The sequence below is a fragment of the Haliotis asinina genome, chromosome 11, assembly GCF_037392515.1.
Source record: "Haliotis asinina isolate JCU_RB_2024 chromosome 11, JCU_Hal_asi_v2, whole genome shotgun sequence".
Classification (NCBI taxonomy): Eukaryota; Metazoa; Mollusca; class Gastropoda; order Lepetellida; family Haliotidae; genus Haliotis; species Haliotis asinina.
This window is the reverse complement of record NC_090290.1, coordinates 42,903,874-42,922,113: the sequence shown is the minus strand read 5'-3', so window position 1 is coordinate 42,922,113 and position 18,240 is coordinate 42,903,874. Positions and strand designations below refer to the sequence as shown.

The following is an 18,240-nucleotide window of genomic DNA, read 5'->3' as shown; positions in this document are numbered from 1 at the left end:
ACCATTTGGCTACCCCAAACTACAGGTAACCGGGCGCACATATTCCTTTCAGAGTTTGACCTGCTAGAAAAACACCCTATTTCTGTACCCAAAGCAAATAAATGGTTGAAAGTGATGTTCTCGGTATTTTTTCTCTCGAGCTGGAGCCCTGACAGAGGACAAACAAACAAAACATAATATTCAGGTTTCGGGCCAATGTTCTGTGTTAGGTAGTTCAAGTGGACTAAGGCACAAATTGCAGTCAAGATATTTTTGTATATATTTCATCTTCTTTTCCATGTAACCCTTAATCTGATTATGTCAGGAGAACCTCATGTTATCTAGCCATTCACAAAACCATTTACAATATTTCAAGCCCAAGGTCAAATAGACAGGGCAAAATGTGTTCTGTTTTGGCATTCTCCCATCAAGGCTTCACGTTATAGATGAGTTGAACATTTGGGGTGAACATTTGGGGTTCACCCGCTGTCGAGCATGCCTAGAAAACCTTGGTTAGTTACAAACCTCTATCTAAAAACAAACTTATTGGTGTGTTGGATGGGAGAGTGCTGACTGAGCTGTCAAGATGGTAGTAGACTTTTCTACTCCATCATACACAGCCACACATTGTAAGGTCAAAAACAAATGTTTCTGGTTTGTATTGTTAAACACTGCACTCAACAATATTCCAGCTGTGTGATGGTACTCTGTAGACCAATGAGTGTGGACCAGATAATCTAGTGATTTACATCAAGTACGTGGATCTATGCAAATGGTATAAGATGACGTGAATCTACCTAATCGGCAAGCTTGACCACAGTGTTATTTGCCTCATAGGTTTAGCATGGATTGATATAGACCAGTTCTTACCTGTATTGTCATATCAAGTAGATTTACAAACAGAATCAATTCATTGTTTTCAAGGCTGTTTTTGAGAGGTGGTGTAGACCAGGTTTCAATTCCCCACATGGATACAATGTGTGAAGCCCATCTTTGGTGTCCACTACTGTGATATTCCTGGAATATTACTAGAACCACACTCACTCACGCACGCACGCACGCACGCACGCACGCACGCACGCACGCACGCACGCACGCACGCACGCACGCACGCACGCACACTCAAGGCTCTTTTGCCTTTTACAGTGAAGCCTATTTCCTCAGATGAATGAGAGAACTTATTCTTGAATGTGCACATTTAATATTTGTTAGTAAGGAAGCTCCATTCTGGACATGGATTTCTGAAGACCAGTTCTAACGTAAATCTGCAGAGGCTCTATGTAAGAAAAGAAGCGGTACAGCAATATTGATCACATGAATTACGACCATATTGCGTGTGTGGATCAGCAACAGACTATGTGGATTAGTAACCAATCAAGCTTGTTATCCAATCAACACCTGGTAATCCTTGTTCTTATTCAATTATCTGGATGCTATTTGTTATTGCTTACCAGTTGCTGTCAATGCTAATCTAGTGCTTATGATGGCATTTTAGTCCTGTAAGGAATATTAGTACCACCCAGACAAATACTGTACGTGTAGATGTAAAGAGAAATATGTTTGTTGTGCCATGGGAAATAAACTGTGCCATGGGAAAAATTTCATTAGAGAGATTGTGAAGAAAAACAATTTACACTGCAGGGCAGAGACTGTTTGATATGTATACCTCTGGTAATTTGATGGTATTTATTCCCGCTTGAGAATTTGGTCAATGAATATACTTCAAAACATCTCTGATGCTATAAGCAAGAAGTTAAAATCTATACATGTAAATGAGAAACATGATGCAGATGGGTATAATTAAACATGTACATGTATACAGAGATGAGAATTTTCTGTAGATTTGTTAGTGTTAGGGTCATTCTTATGAAACGTCAGACTTGGTTCTGGCAAGAGGATCTGTGGTCCCTAAGATAGCCTGCTCATTTTCTTTCTTTTTTTTTCATCACCCATACCCATTCTCATGTGTATTACTGTCAGCTTCCAAGCATTCATTCACCTCAGGATGGCATAAGGGTATAATCTAAAACATTGTGTTTCTTATATTTAAAAAGTTTACATCTGTAAAAATTACTCCGTTTTGGAGTTGTAATCCATATGGCTTTCATATTTATTCTGCAATGTCTAGAATATGAATAAAAAAAACGGTTTTTATATGATTTATTGACCTGCCCAAATCACCAATCAGTAAACCTAAACCTTTTATCATCCACATGGGTCTTCCATGAGAGTTGTGGCATGAGTGAGTTCTCATGATGCCTCCTGGGAGATATTGCTTCTATGGGAAATGCAGCACAATGCTTTGCAGACCATTGTGACATCATCAGTAAATATGATATAACTTCCCACTGTTATGTCACAGTGGTCTGCATAGCATTGTGCTGCATATATCACTGAATCAATAGCTCTGCTATTTACACTCCGATTGCTTATGTTTACAAACAGAAGATGGGAGAATGATTTTGGGATATGAATAGAATTTCACCCTTGGGTCTTCCAAGGTCAAATATATTTCATCTAGCCTCAGATATCCACTCACCTTGATATATTTGATCTTGGAAGATGCTAAATTGAGATTCTCCATTTCTTGTTTTTCCATTTTCATAACCTGTTTCCCAATCGAGATTCTTGTCAAGAATCTTACACCCAGAATATAATAATAAATATGATATGTAAAACAATTAATTTTCTTATGCTTAGAAGACCATCTTTGATATTATTTTCACTTGCTGACCAATTAGCTGAAATATTTATGAAAAGAAAGAGTAAAAACTTTATATTTTATGTCATGATCTTTTTACCGATTATTAGTGATCATGCATTTCATTGTAAGCCAGACCTTGAACCCCTAACAACCAATCAGAAATCCAGAGGATAACTCAATGTGTTTAGAGTTTTCCAGAACTGCTATATTTTAGTTGACAACACCTCGATGTCATCGTGAAAACAACCTTTTTCACAAAATAAAACAAAGGTAAAGAAAAGGATCTCAGAATTTGCCAGACACAGTGACCAACAGCTTTTGAAATTCCTCACATTCAAAATTTGCACTGGTCAAAGTATGGTATGTACCGAAAAATGGAAACACTGGTAAGACTAACTCTTTGAAGGGGAAGACTGTTAGATAGTTGTTAACAAGTAGCATTGCTGGTGAGTATTTTGAATATCTGTGCTATGTGGCCTGACTGAAATGACTGATACATGATCACAGTGTTATCAGGTTCACTCTTGTCTGTGTGAATTCTACCTGAATGTGATTATTCTGACAGGACATTAGCATTGCTAGCATGGCTGGTGGAGGTTTTACCAGGGTTATCTTATCCACTTCAACTCCTATGAATTTGATGCTTCTTCTAAGCTGAATCTCTCTCAACCAGATACTACTGTCCTGCAGTTATTCTAGTATAGATCTATACCCCCAGTTGTTTCAGCATCTGTATACTGTGTGAGTGTCAGGAGTTACCTTCAGCGGTGGAACATGCGTACGGCAAGCTGTTTTCACGTTTATTAAAGCTTAGATGTAACCTGATATGAACATGTTTACGACACACTTGTCATTTTTTCCTAATCAGCAATAAAAAAAATAAACAGATTAGTAATCATGCGAACCCTGATTTTGTTGCGGATGGTGCTGTCATTGGGGTGTGTGTGTGGTGGAGTGTGGAGGGGTGGAAGGAGTGACGATGTTTCATCACATTACATTTTCATCCTTATAAGTTTAGTTTGAATTTTTGATAATTTGTTACTGTAACTCCATGCCGTCAGGTAACAGAATCTTAAAAATTGTGAATTACAGGTATCTTGAACAGAGATAATTTTAGATATCTCCAGTAAAATTCATATCATGAAATGAATTAAGGATATGATGAAGTGCATTAATGATATCTTTCAAAGAATTGCTGATTCCTTGAATTGAAATAAGGATATATAAAATGGAGATAATACATTGGAAATTACTGATATCTTAAATGGAATCAGGGTAGAACATGCACACAGTTGAAGCAAACAGCTGGTGTTACCACTCATTGTAACAGTGATCGATTAAAATAATTTAACCCCTGCTTTACTTGTTATTGGCATCTGTTGCAAGAGCCAGATTTTCTACTATCTGTTGCAAATGACTTTGTTTATTACAAGAATCCATGAACTGGCAGACCCCATAACTTGTACAGACAAAATGCATGGCCTTGTACAAACAGGTTTGGGACCTTGTTCAGACTGGATATAGGCCTGTTACAAACAGGATCTAGATATTGCACAAATAGGATCTAGGCCTTGTTCAGACAGGATCTATATATTGCTCAAGCAGGATCTAGGCCTTGTTCAGACAGGCTCTGTGCCTTGTTCAGAAAGGATATAGGACTTCAACATAGGATCAAGGCTTTGCACAGTCTCACACGCACATGCTTATGCACACACATTGGATTTATGTAGCTATAGGAGTGCAGTAATCTTGAATGTGATGTTAAACCATATTTACATTTCTTGTGAATATCATAATTCCATAACACATTCAAAAATATAATGTCACACTCCTAACAAAGTGGTCTCAATCTTCAGCCATTACTGAGACCAAAGACCAAGACAGTGCACATTCACATTTCTGTAACATGTTTCATGGTTGAATCCCCACATTTAACAATGCCAGGATTAGCTGAAAAATTGCACATGGAGTACACACTGACTGCATTTGAGCAGTACACACTGACTTAACAAAGAGGGCTCAATTTTCAGCTTTTATGGAAGTAGCTTTTTTGAAGATATGGGTTAGAATCATCAGAAGCCCTTGCTTGTCGTAAGAAGCGACTAATGGGATCGGATGGTCAGGCTTGCTGACTTGGTTGACACATGTCCTTGTATCCCATGCCGTTGATCAGTGGATTGTCTGGTTCAGATTCGATTGTTTACAGAGCACTGCAATATAGCTGGAATATTGCTGAATGTGGTGTAAAACTAAACTCACTCTCACACACGTACTCACTCTGTTCAAATGAATGTGGGCCTTTTTTGTGGTTCTGTAGTATGACTGTTATTTTTCAGGCTCGAAGTTCTTATGCAGTGCGTTGGTGGCCCCCGTCAAGAATGAACATGCAGACATCATCCTGTTCATCATTAACTATGAGGACATCACTGAGGCAGCAGCCAAAACCGAACTCAAAAACTTCAAAAATAATGGTATGCTCACATTTCTCTGAAATTCTTCAACATCACATGCTTATGTATCCTTATCTTTTTTCCTCAGCATTATTTGTTGAGATTTTATTTTTTCAGGGAAAAATGTGACAAATATTGGGGGCAGTGGGGTAGTAAGTGGTTGAAGTATTTGCCGTAAACCTAGGTGCTTAGTATTAGTACACCCTGATATCACTGCGCACATCATCACTGGATCACGGGATTATATGATTCGGACTTTATTGTTTACAGCTGCTGTCATGCAGATGGTTTGAGTGAGTGAAGTTTTCAAATTACTTTTAGCAATATTCCAGCAATATCATGGCAGGGGGCACTTCAGAAATGGCTTCACACATTGTAACCATCTAACATGAGAATTTTCTGTGGATCCATAGATTTCCAGGATTTTTGTTTCATTCTGGATGTTTTAGTGATAGATGTAAATCTGCAATAAAAGACCCGTAAGACACTGGACTTAATTTCAGTGTGTGTTTTTTTCTGCTTTGCCGTTCTTATGTCTGAGCCATGTCAGACCAGGATCTTCGACTTGACAAACGCTCTAAGCACTAGGCTACCCCACCGCGTCCCCAATTCAGATAGAATAAAACTGCATGGTGATAAGACAGCAAAGATAAAATTCCAAATTTTAGTTATTCAACTTGTGGTCTTGACACTTTAACCTTTGGGAAGTTATTTTGGTGCTATGTGATAAGTTCAGTATCTAGCACTAATCCATATTCGGAATCAAACTTGATATGTGCAATGACATTAACCACTAGACTAGCAGGCACCTTGCATCCTGTAAATTAGTGAAATAAGACTACTAGTGTTAAGGTGATAACCATCTTGGCCCTGCGTGGGCGATATGCCTCTTATACCACCTGAAACTAAGAGTAGTCACAGAAACACTCAAAATAGACCAAGAAAAACAAGCTGTATCTAAATGGATGCATAGGAGCTAGGCTACACTGTTTGTATGTTCATGGATATTGATGCTACTCAAAAGAAGGCTAGGAAACCAAATACCAGCAGTCCACATCTTAAGTTATTTGGCAGTTGCATGTCCTGTGTGCTTAGCACAGGTCATATCTCAGATGGACCCTTGAAGCAGGGGTGCTCTGTCATTGCAAAGATTATAGATCCTTTTTTAAAAAAAATATGGAAATGGCACAAATGGCGGTCAATGGCAAGCGTCGACCAATCAGAAGACTTGCTTTGACCACACACACTTTATGCAGCCGTACGTCCTTGCTATCATCCGCCATTTGTGTCAAGATTGTTTAACAACAATCAAAATCAAAATTGGTTTTCAGTCAACGTGTAGAAATAACAATAAGAAACAGGAAGGTGTCATGAGTGGTGATCGATAGGCCAATCTCCCATGATTATGTTTAGATGAAGTTTTAATCCATAGCATGTTAGCGAAGTGTCCGGCCTTGTCTAGATATATTGTACTGTGAAGCATTTCAAGTCGGGGGTCATCTCAAAATTTTCATATTTAAAAAAAATCTTTAATCCTCGCAATGACATGAGTACCTATGCCTTGAAGGTCTGGGTTAAAATATTGGCCTTCATTTTTGCATAATTGTCGTAAGAGGCCATTAACAGGAGCCTCAGGTGATCAGATTTAAATCTATGTAGTAAAAAAATATCATAGCTGCTGAGGTTGTATATGTCATTAGGAAGCTGAACAAATAAATCCCTTGACCAGGATAAATAATAAATTTTTTCTTTTATTGGTTTAGTGAATGAGAGGTTTATATTTGAAAGCCTCAATGATGATAATGTGTATTATCAAATGAAATACAGTAATGTCACGAGTATATACATGCAGAGGCCATGAGTGGGATTTTATGAATGTTTCGAATACCAACTACTAGACCACACACAGAGATTTTAAGTGTGACTCTAACATTGTGGTACTGTTTAATGAGTATGTGAATTTGATGTCAGTTGACTGGTAGCTACAGAATCTGGTTACCATAACAACACTCTCTGCTGATGGCATTTATTTACCATGGTAACATTTCATCTAAAAGCTGATATAAAAAGCAAAATAAAATTTTGTTTGTTTTTTATCAGAGGCCCTTTCTTAGATATCTGTTGCTTAAAGTTGTGCTGTATTTCCTTTCTGTTTTAAACGTATGCATCATTGTTGCCATGGTATTGTTATTTGTTTTGCATTGCATATCTTTTATACACAGAATGGTTGCATGCTTTAAAGGTTCATGCACGGAAACTTCAGAATGGAAGTGAAACTAATTGCAAAATGGATTTGCATGAAACTTATACCTAGATGAGGAAAATCATCGATATCAATTGCTATTTTGCATTACTGTTTGTTATAACCTTGAAACTTGAAGGGCACAAATAACCCAGTCGTCCATGGTATCCTTTATGTATGATTCAAACCTCAGGCTCACATAGATTCTAATCACTGGTTTGCCACCACAGTAGCAAAGGTCTTTTGATCTGCATGAATTTGGATTTTCTACTGACAGTGTGTGTACCATGATACAGCTGGAATACTGTTAAAAATAGCAGCAAACCCAACTCACTCACTCACTCTGCCCATGAAGATCCGATATAGAATAGGCCTTCAGCAAACCCTGCCTGCCACAAAAGGCCACTATGCTTGTTCTAAGAGACGACTAACAGGATCAGGTGGTCAGGCTTGCTGACTTTGTTGACATGTCATTGGTTCCCATTTACACAGATTGATGCTCGTGCTTTTGATCACTGGATGGTGTGGTCCAGACTTGATTATTTACTGACTTCTGGCAAATAGGTGGAATATTGCTGATAGCAGCATTATACTTAACTCACTCACTCACTCACTCACTCACTCACTCACTCACTCACTCACTCACTCACTCACTCACTCACTCACAAGCTGTGCTTAACTGACATAACATTCAAAGCAGCACAGATAACTCTTTTGTTACTTCCTAAATTGAAATGACTTCTAAGATCAAAGTTGATTTCAGTTCCCAGTTTGTACTGATCATATTTCTAGGTTGTATAGCACTTGACATTTGGAAAACTATCTGTTGAAAAGTAAATTAATATGCACAGAGTGTATATATTTTTCATGATAACAGTCTTAAAGTTAGACTGCCTGTTTGTTTTGTTTTATGTGCCAAAATGTTTTAAACATGAAAACCCAATGTGATTCTTCAAAGGCATTTAGAAGTTGGTGTAGTAATACTCGGATAGTTAACAGTTAGCCTCACTGTTCAGTTCAGCTCAACCTGATGAAGGGGCTAGGATAAGCCCCGAAAGGTCGTGAAAATAAACTCAAGAAGTTGCTATCCATAAAATTTGTCCTGTATAAATACCCAATGTTGCAAAGGTGGGCTACAGATCCCTGACTTTGATATGTTTTATTACCTGTTTGAAAGTAGTTTGGAGTTCATCATTAATCACATGTTATTGTTAGTAACCTTTACCAGATGGACTATGTACTGTCATCATTGTGATTTTTCTGAGAAATATAGGACACAGGTAGCCCCATAATCCAAGGTACTAGAATTCTCTGTGGAGAGTTACATACCTTGGACACACCAGACTGCTATGATTGTGGGCTCAAGTTAGGGTTTGCCTTTTGAAACTTTCCCTCTCCTAAGCTGAGATGTCATTTAAAAAACTGAAATACAGTTCAACGTGACGTAAGCCCAGCTCACTCATTCACTCACTCACTCACTCACTCATTCAGAAAATTGTGTAAGGAAGCACATATGTTTATTGTGATTATAATGTCAAAATTACCAGGACTGATGGTGAAAGTTTGCCTTTGCCTAGCATATTGTACATAAGATGGTGAGCATCTATTTTTCTCTTTAAACCAACTGAATTTAAAATGCTGAAACTCCAAAAGCATGCCTGGCACCGAATTCATGGCAAAAAAATTAAATTAGAGAAATTATAATTTGTTTGCATGAAGCCTCAATGTCGAGGAAAGAAAAGTCTTTGCATGAAGTGACTCAGCATTATTTCTTCGAATCATTTCTAAATTTAAAAAAGGTTATGAATCTTCTCCTCAGAAACAGCAAGGCCCAGGGAGCTGAAACTGTTTGATGGTATGTAGTAGGTCTGTAATAGGAGTGGTGTTGCTTGGTTTGTTGAGTTTGGGAAATGGTTTCTTTTTTCATGTTTATTTTCTAGTAAAAGAAATTATTTAATTGTTAAAACATTTTGTGTTCAAACACAAAATTTATGAAACTAGTAGCACTACTATGGGATTTCACTTTATATTTATATAAATTTACTGAAAAATGAAAATGTGATTATTAATTTGTTAGAATTTTCTTAAAAGCTTTAGTCCACAGTGAGTGGAAATAGTACTGTGCAAGAGCACCTGTTACTGTATGGTTTGTCTAGTCATCAGAGTTGTCAGATGTTTTTCTTTTGTTAATATTTTCAGGATAGTATGTTTGGAACCTTATACCTGTATTTAGATGAATTCCATCCTTACGTTTTCCCAAAATGTTTAATCTAATACATAATTGATACCATCCCTCAGGCATGTGACAGAGACCTATATGAAGGGTATGTTTGATGTGTAGATAGCAACAACATTTCACTTTGGCAAAGAAAGGACTAATCAAATGTTTCTTAAGTATCAGCATGTCATACTGTCTCTCATGCCAATCATATTTTTTCCTAAGTGAAACAAAAACGTTTTTCAAATTTCCAATGTTGTATAAAACATACTGAATTGTCCGAAAAGTGACATGCTTGACAGTTACTATCTATAGTGGTGTTTAAAATTTTGGGTGGATTCCAGTTTTTTTGTCGATTGAAAAAAGTGTTCCCAATTGACATTTCTGAATATCACTACATATAATTACCTTGGAAGGTAACTGCAAGGAAAATATAAGTTGTTTGCAAGAACTATTGAGAAGTTTCGGGTAAGCATGTAATTATCAATTGATTTTAAAATGTTAAGAAATTCATATTTGATGAGAAACAAAGTTTTTATTTACTATCTTCGCTGCAATGATAGACTAAATCTATGACGAAATCTGTCACCTCCCTCTCCTCTCCCCCTCCCTATCCTCCACATCAACACTGTTCCCTCTTTATATCCCCAATAATACTTTGTTGTTTTTTGCCAAACTAATGTTATCAAGCATCAGGCTATCGTCATGTTTAATTTCCCCTTTATGGTTGTGACAGTTGCAACATACCAGCGCATGGCTGCAACTACAACTTCCGTGGTGACAGCAACCTTGCTGCTTGACAAGTATTAGATGAGCCAGCACAGTGAAAGCGTTTGTGACAGGGCACGTAATCTGGACAAATACACTTGGTTGCTACAGGAAGATTACACATGTACAATACATGCTGACCGTGGTGTGAAATCAGTGTCTTGTAGAGAGATTTAGTTAATCAAAACACCATCACAACACGATTGGCGCGAGGAAATTGAACTTTTCAGTATTTAGACGACAACCTGTCTTGTTTTAATGAAATGTTCTGGAGGGCGTTCCCATATGTGCAAATTGGGGTAATTTGCCAGGCCGTGGCTCATCTAATACTTCTCAAGCAGTAATAATATATCCAGAGTGGTGTAGTTTATAGGATGCAGGGTTAGATTTACAGTATTTCCTCTGTTAGGTGCCCAGCCATCTATTAATTTCATGTAAGTTGTTGATGAGTTGTCTATTAGACACCTAACACACAAAGCATTTGTACCACTGTCATTCGTAAGCCCATGATAAAATACAGAGTTACGATAGGTTTGTAACGCGACAAAAACCTTATGCATCAGGACCTCGTTCCTTGAGGCAATCGTAGCACTACGACAGTAGTAACTCTGTGTCAAAGTATGGGAGTTACAATCATCTTAGCACTATGGCTGCTTTGAGGAATGGGACCAAGGACCCTGGTTCTATTCTCTGAAATGATGGCCGGTGTAAGGTCACATTCTGAATCCTATATTCTACTAAGGGTACATTTCTTGGAAACAGTCATTTTAAGTGAAGGGAGTAATCATTAACCATAGTAAATGATAGGGGTCATTGATTTCATCAGATTTGCACCTAACAGCTTCTCATTGTGGACACAGGAGTGGAAGTAACTTTAAAATTGTTAGTGCAGTAAAATCACTTGCCCTGATAATTTTCCACTTTAATGGCTGATTTTTTTGTTCGATTTTTTAAATAAGCAACATAATTAACAATAGAAAGTCAACTGGACGCTAGTACAACATGATATACAACGTTGCGGTGGTCAAGAAAAAACAAAAAAACTTGACATTGGGCAGTGGGTAAGTCTTTCCCCCCCACCCCCCCCCCCCCGTAGTATATGTCCCAGCATCTGACATGTATTGGCATCTGATGGAGGAAATACGGTATCTTAGATATATCACGGTTATTGCTATTGGTCGAAATAGCAGCAAGTATATGATTATGAGTTGTATTTAACTTTTGCATTGATCTTGGTGCAATTTTAAACCAAACTCAGTATGGACTTGTGAGATGAATCTTGGAGGTAATAAATACTATTGTTCTGTCAATGGTTTGCATAAATGGCTGTCACCAGAATATGGTGCATGTAAACCGATCTCTCTCAGTTGTGTCCCCAGGGCGTAAGTCGGATCGACACCGGAGCCTACGATTGCGGCTGCCGTCGATACGGAGAGATATTCGCACAAAAGCAAAAGCACTCGATCGCATTCCGGACCCGGAAAACCCCCCAATTCCAGAGGAGGCTGTTCCGCTTAACCAACTTAGCTGTTCAGACCCAGACGTCCATCATGCCACGACCCCAGATCGGCTGTCGGTGCTGGCCGAGCATGAAACGGACGAAAATCAAGAAGACAGGACAAGTCTGTCCAGCCAAGTCAAGGACGAGGGAGACGAAGGGGATGAGAACTTACGGGACAAAAAGAGTTTAGATTCTGGTGAGTTTTGTTAATGTTTTATATTTTCATTTTCCATAAATCTTTCTGACATGGGTACAAGTTATGCCATTTTAGGTGTTGTGTACAGGCAGCCATCGTGTCATCTTGGACTTGTCTGATGATGGATGTACTATTTTTGAAAAGACGCAAGTTTCATGGAAAGTATTTTGTTTGATGATGTGAGAATAGTAAAGTAACAAAATGTAAAAGAAATACAAACCTTTGAAATAAACAACAAGGGCCCATATTCACAAAACAGTCTTAGCAGTATGATGAGTGAAAGTCAGTCACAGAGTAACGAGGAGAGTTCTATGGCTGTACAACTTTTTTAATATAATATGAGCAATGGTTTGGTGTAGCTCCTAAAACCATTATCAAGCAAGTGTATATCCATATGTATCAGGGCGTGAGTCATCCAACAGATGATATCCTTACCTTGTCGGCTAGCTGATGTGGTTAACTGTTTTGGTCATGTGGATAAGGCATCCAATTTGGATCATGAAGTCCATGGTTTGGAAATTTTATGGCCTCTACATTGGCACCTAACATGGGGCTGAGCACATTCATATCAAAATCAGCTTCAGTACATGCATCCCGTGATGTGCCTTCTGTTGATGTGTGAGTATGTAGCAGGGCGTGGAGTCATCCCACAGATGACATCCTTGACTTGTCAGCTAGTTGATAGGGTTTACCTCTTTTGTCATGTGAATAAGGCATTCAGCTTTGGATCAGAAGGTCCATGGTTCGAATCCCAGCACAAGACTTGAAAGTGTTATTTGTACTACACATAGAACTCTTCTTGCTCATCACACCAATTTCTAAATGCCACTCAAAGAATTTGTAGAGTATCGAGATATAAGTGTTGTAATGCTTGAGTTCACTTTGTGCATCTGGACCCAGATTTCCAGCCAATTGTTGGTGTACACTTCAGACATAGAGATTTATTATTCCTGGTGAAAATCTTTAGTTTCTGAATTTGCTCGTCAGGCAAACTGTGATTATTTGTGTAGCATTGCAAAGAGGCACCTTCAATGGCATAGCATTGTTTAAGTGATTGATTGCTCTAATAACACTTTTCTTGCACAGCGGAAACACTTTAGCACAGAGCACTGTGTTACTGTTTAATAATACCTACTCTCCTCAAATCTTAACCATTTGAAGCTATATGTTTTTTTGTTGATTAATCATATGTTGTAACACTCTCATAACTTCTTTCAGGAATCTGTGGAAATTTGAAAGACATTAAGTATTGTTATCGGACATATCTACAATTTGGCATATGCATGGCAATTTTTTTTTTTTATCTCTGTCTCAAAGTGAAAATAGGATATAGGTAGGATGGTGACTGTTATGGGTTGGATGATGCTTTGGTTATTGAAATAGTAAGTGGGAATGGTTGGAGGCCATTTTGAACAGTATGTCTGTTGCATCGTGGCCAGTCAGGTCATTGTTTGAGGAAGTATTAGTGATGATGTTAAGCGTTTGGAAAAAACCCAACCCACAATAGGTTTAAAGCTGTCAGATTAAGGGTTATGATCATGCATAATCTGGTATTAAAACCTAGAAATCATAATCGTGGCAAGATGGTTTTGGATTTGACCTGATATAAACCATCCTCGATCATTGTAGTTGCTATGAAGTTTATCCTCAAACTACACCAATACAGTTTCAGTAGAAATTCTGTGAAATGTGAAGAAAATTCATTAAAATATGGACATATAAGACAAAAGCATAAATTTTTATCAGTTAAATAAACTATCGATTTTAGGTATTTCGATGACAGCTAATTTTACAGTCGAACTATCTTTTCAACAACTATTTGCAATGCATCTCTGTTGGCATCTCTGTATTAGTGTCCGAATTTATTATTAGTTATATAAAAATGCATTATTAGGGGGTAGAACATACATCCATAGAGAAGGTAACCTACTACTTGCTGGATGATGACTTGATGATTAAGGACTATTGTCATCCACCAATGAACAGTTCCACCAACTTCTAGAATAATCCAAAATTATTTTCTTACCTAAAAGTATTGATATCCTATTTGAATTTGAATGATGTGAAGCTGAATTAAGACACTACATTGAATTTGATTTAAGGTCAAGGCAAGAATAATGTTTTATGCATTTATTTCGTCATGAGTGTTGATGTTTGTTTACCATGCTGTTTGTAGTGAGTTCCTCTCTTTACGATGGGGTGAGGTATTATGCCAACCTTCGTCTAGAAGGTAAGGGCTGCCACGGGAACAACTGGATTGTCAGATGCTGCTTGTGATCAGTTATTGATCCCTTGTTTGTCATCAATACCCTCCTCATTGTCATAACAGACATATGCCATGTGTATTCTAACAGTACATGTATAGTGAGTAGCTGGATGTATAGTTGTACATTAACACATGCCAGTCCAGTGAGGGTTTGGTTAAAGGGAGACAACTCTAGTAATCTTGTTGGTTAGCATGACAGAGAAATGAAAGCTTCCCATTTGGAATTTTAGTGTAGTTTTCTTATCAATCTTCATGAACAAATATAATGACAAACAAGCATCTATTTATGAAAAATATGGATTGAATATGTATATATATAGATGTGATTGATCGAATGTTCAGACCAAGTTGTTTGTCATAGATGATATACATTTATATTTGTAGACAGTAGCTATTAGGGATTGCACAATTAGTGTTCCTGGAGTTAAGTCAGTACAGGAATGTTTTCTTGGAGTGGGTGGTTCTTTGAAAATATGATAAAATCCATTTAGTTCTGAATTTTGTAGACAAGTGGCTTACATTGTTGAAATAAAATAATCTGTTGTTGTCTTGCAAGAAAGTTTTCAAAGAAGAAAATAAAGGTCTTTATTTATTTTGTTCCGTAGAAAAATGAATGAAAATCATTTGTTGGCTCCCTAATGTTGCAGAGAATACCTTAGAAATTGTTGATAGTTAAGAAGGCCAATACTTGCACAAGTTAGTAGCACAATAATCCATGCAGATAAAAATTAGAGCAGGTCTTCACCATGCTTGCTATAAGAGGACATTAATGAGATCTCCTGACTTGGTGACATATGTCATTGTATCCCATTTGCATAGATCAATACTCTTCATGATCATTGGACTATTTGGTCCAGATTTGATTGTTTACAGATCCAGCGCCATGTAACTGAAATATTACTGAGTGTGGCATTGAACAACAACCAGTCAGTCCTAACAGAATTGTCTCTAGGACAGCACTGATATGGGATAAATCATTGCCCACCCATTGGTTGGTGGGGTAGCAAGTGGTTTAGGTGTTCACTTGTCACACCAAAGACCCGGGTTCGATTCCCCAGATGGGTACAAGGTGTGAAGCCCATTTCTGGTGTTCCCTGTCATGGTGTTGCTGAAATATTGCTAAAAGTGGCATAAAACTAAACTCACTCACTCACTCACTCACTCGTTGGCCTCTCAAATCATGCCTGTAGATATAGAGTGTATTTAGGGAAGCATGTTTGGCATGAACATCACTTGTTTTCTTTATAGCTAGCATGGGCAAGGTTCAGTTATCTTTGGTGATCAAAGTGTTTTCAGACGCAGGTCTATTATACATGAGCTACTAGTTATATGTGTGAGGTTCATCAGGTTGAAAGCCTCATCAGTGTATTCGTAGAAGCAAGCAATTATACAGCAGCTATATTAATTATATGTGCGATGTTCGTCATGTTGATATCCTCATCAAGGTGTTTGTAGAGACAAGCAATAATACATGAGCTATAGTATATACATGTCCGAGGTTCATCGCATTGACAACCTCATCTGTAAAAGCATGCAATTAAAGAGGAGCTCTAATTATATGTATTGGACATAAAGTAGCATTAGATGCTTCTGAAAATGAAAAGAGCTTAAAGTAAGAGAATTGTGTTTTTGAATATTCTTTTTCTACATGAATGAAATTTCCAAATGTTTATATGGCAGTGGAAACTAGTATGGCTGTAGTGTATATGTAATTTTGTAGTTCTAAAATATTATTGTTGTTCTGATTGGGCAAGGATTCATTTTGTACAGTTGATTCAATGTACCTTTTTCGTGTATTAAATCGAATTACGAACTTCCATGGCAATGCATTGCTTTCAAACAAGTAGGCCTCTCCTTACCATCCATAATGGGTACAATGTGTGGTGCCAATTTCTGTGTCCTTTGCTGTGATATTGCTGGAATGTTGGTAAATGTTGGCATAAAACCCGACATATTCATTCACTCACTCACACACACACAGTTGAAATATCTTGGAAAATGGAGTTGTTATTTGTTTTCAAGTGTTGTGTTGTATATCAATGACAGTGACTGACAATGCCATATCATTGTTGTCATGAAAATATATTGACTGAGTTCATATTTAGTGTCACTTTGGCTGTATTTCCGCCACACTGTGATATAAATATATATATTTGCTTATTTTTGGAAGTATATAGGCATAGCTTTTTAACTCTGCGACTAGGCTGGATGAGTCTTCACATCTCTTAGGCTAGCTCCACTGCGGATACTCGGACGTTGCTTTGCCTACTTAAGTATCTGCAGGCTGGTATATCAAAGATGATGCGCTGCTGACTACTTTCCATTCCGTGCATTAATTTTAGAGAAAACATGCAATAATCTTTAGATAATTAGTTTGTGTAGCATGGAAAGATAAAACAGTTTTGGTAAAGACTGGAGTGGTATCTTTCATGGTGATTATGTATTAGGTGAGAAGGGGTTATGGCGTAGCCTAGTGGTTAAGGTGCTCGCTCGTCATAGAGTTTTGTCATTTGGAATGTTCTTTGTGAATATCCTATAATGCAACTTGCGATTGAGGCCAGTCTGGCAAACAGCGACAACATTGTGTGTGACGGTTTTCAGTGTATGGAAGCCCATTTCTGGTGTCCCCATGATATTGCTGGAATATTGCTAACAGCAGTGTACAACTAAATTTACTCACTCACACACAGTATCTAGGTTCGTAACTTATGTATTGGCCTTGAAGCTTCTTGTGCCTTCTTGATAGCATATACGATACATGTGAGGAAAACACTTCAGTACTTTGTCATAAAGTAATGCTTTGAATTTATCATGAAAGAACTTTTGAAATTCCCAGAATTTATTTTTCGAAACTTGCCTTTCAGGCCACTGGAGTTGGAATCCCAGTAAAGTCCTCGAGAATGTTAAAGAGTGTGTGTTTAGGGCTCTTAAAGTAATGTTTGAAGGTTGTCCATTTGGGTGCAAACATTGGTGGATCCAGAGAGGGGTGGTTAACCCAGTGTTTTCTCAATACTGTGCACTTCCCCCTTTCTCAGAAAGCTGTATCCATGTACTAATATTGAAACTGTGAGACACCTGTGGGCACCATGTTACAGTAGGTACCTGTATGTTCTGTTGCAGATGTCATTTGAACCGGCACTGGGGTAGCTTAGTGGTTAAAGCTTTCGCTCGTCATGGTAAAGACCCCAGTTCGATTCCCACATGGGTACAATGACTGAAGCTCATTTCTGGTGTCCCCTGCCATGATATTGTTTGAATATTCCTAAGAGCGGCATAAAATCCAATTCTGTCAGTCGGTCAGCGATTTGGATCGGTTGGTCATGTTTTGGTTGTGCTAATAGTGCTAATGATACTAGTCACTAGTTTGTCTGGTCCAACCATGATGTTTTTCATTAGGATGTTAATAAAGCTGAAATATTTCTGCTCTTGTGGTAAACAACACTCATTCACCCATTAATAAAATAAATACACCCAGTGTTGAAAATAATTTTTTGTTTGTGATGACTTTCTCTAGTATTAATCCTTTTATGGGGCTAGACAATGGGAAATTGACAAGACATGCTTATATGAAAGATGTTAAGTATTTTGTACTGTGACAGTTCTCTAATTTGTGGATGAAATGTCCTCGTGTTGAACTTCCTACTGTGCTTGTGATGGACCTATTTGCAGTGTTTAGAAGGGGTAGACACCTTAATTCATATCAGACTAGTCCTCAGCTCATATCAGACAACTGGACCTTCTTTCACAAAACACTAAGGTGGTCATATGTCACTAAGGTAACCACAGTACAGTGTTACAGAATGGGAGTTGAGGTTTACCTTTGTGATGGTTGCTTTGTGAAAGGAGACCCTAGTCTTTGTACAAGTGTTTGGGTTGGGGCTGCAAACCACCATGGTGTCATTGTACAAAGCCATCG

At 37.8% G+C, this 18,240-nt stretch overlaps 1 protein-coding gene across 1 annotated transcript in view; it reads left to right on the top strand.

The window, feature by feature from the left end:
* Positions 1–18,240, top strand: part of LOC137255446 (potassium voltage-gated channel subfamily H member 6-like) — a 227,982-nt gene that overhangs the window by 131,337 nt on the left and 78,405 nt on the right. Inside the window, exons 3-5 of the mRNA XM_067792886.1 lie at positions 5,020–5,154; positions 9,195–9,230; positions 11,741–12,058. Of these exons, the coding sequence (XP_067648987.1) occupies positions 5,020–5,154; positions 9,195–9,230; positions 11,741–12,058 (489 nt within the window). The remainder of the gene's footprint in view (positions 1–5,019; positions 5,155–9,194; positions 9,231–11,740; positions 12,059–18,240) is intronic.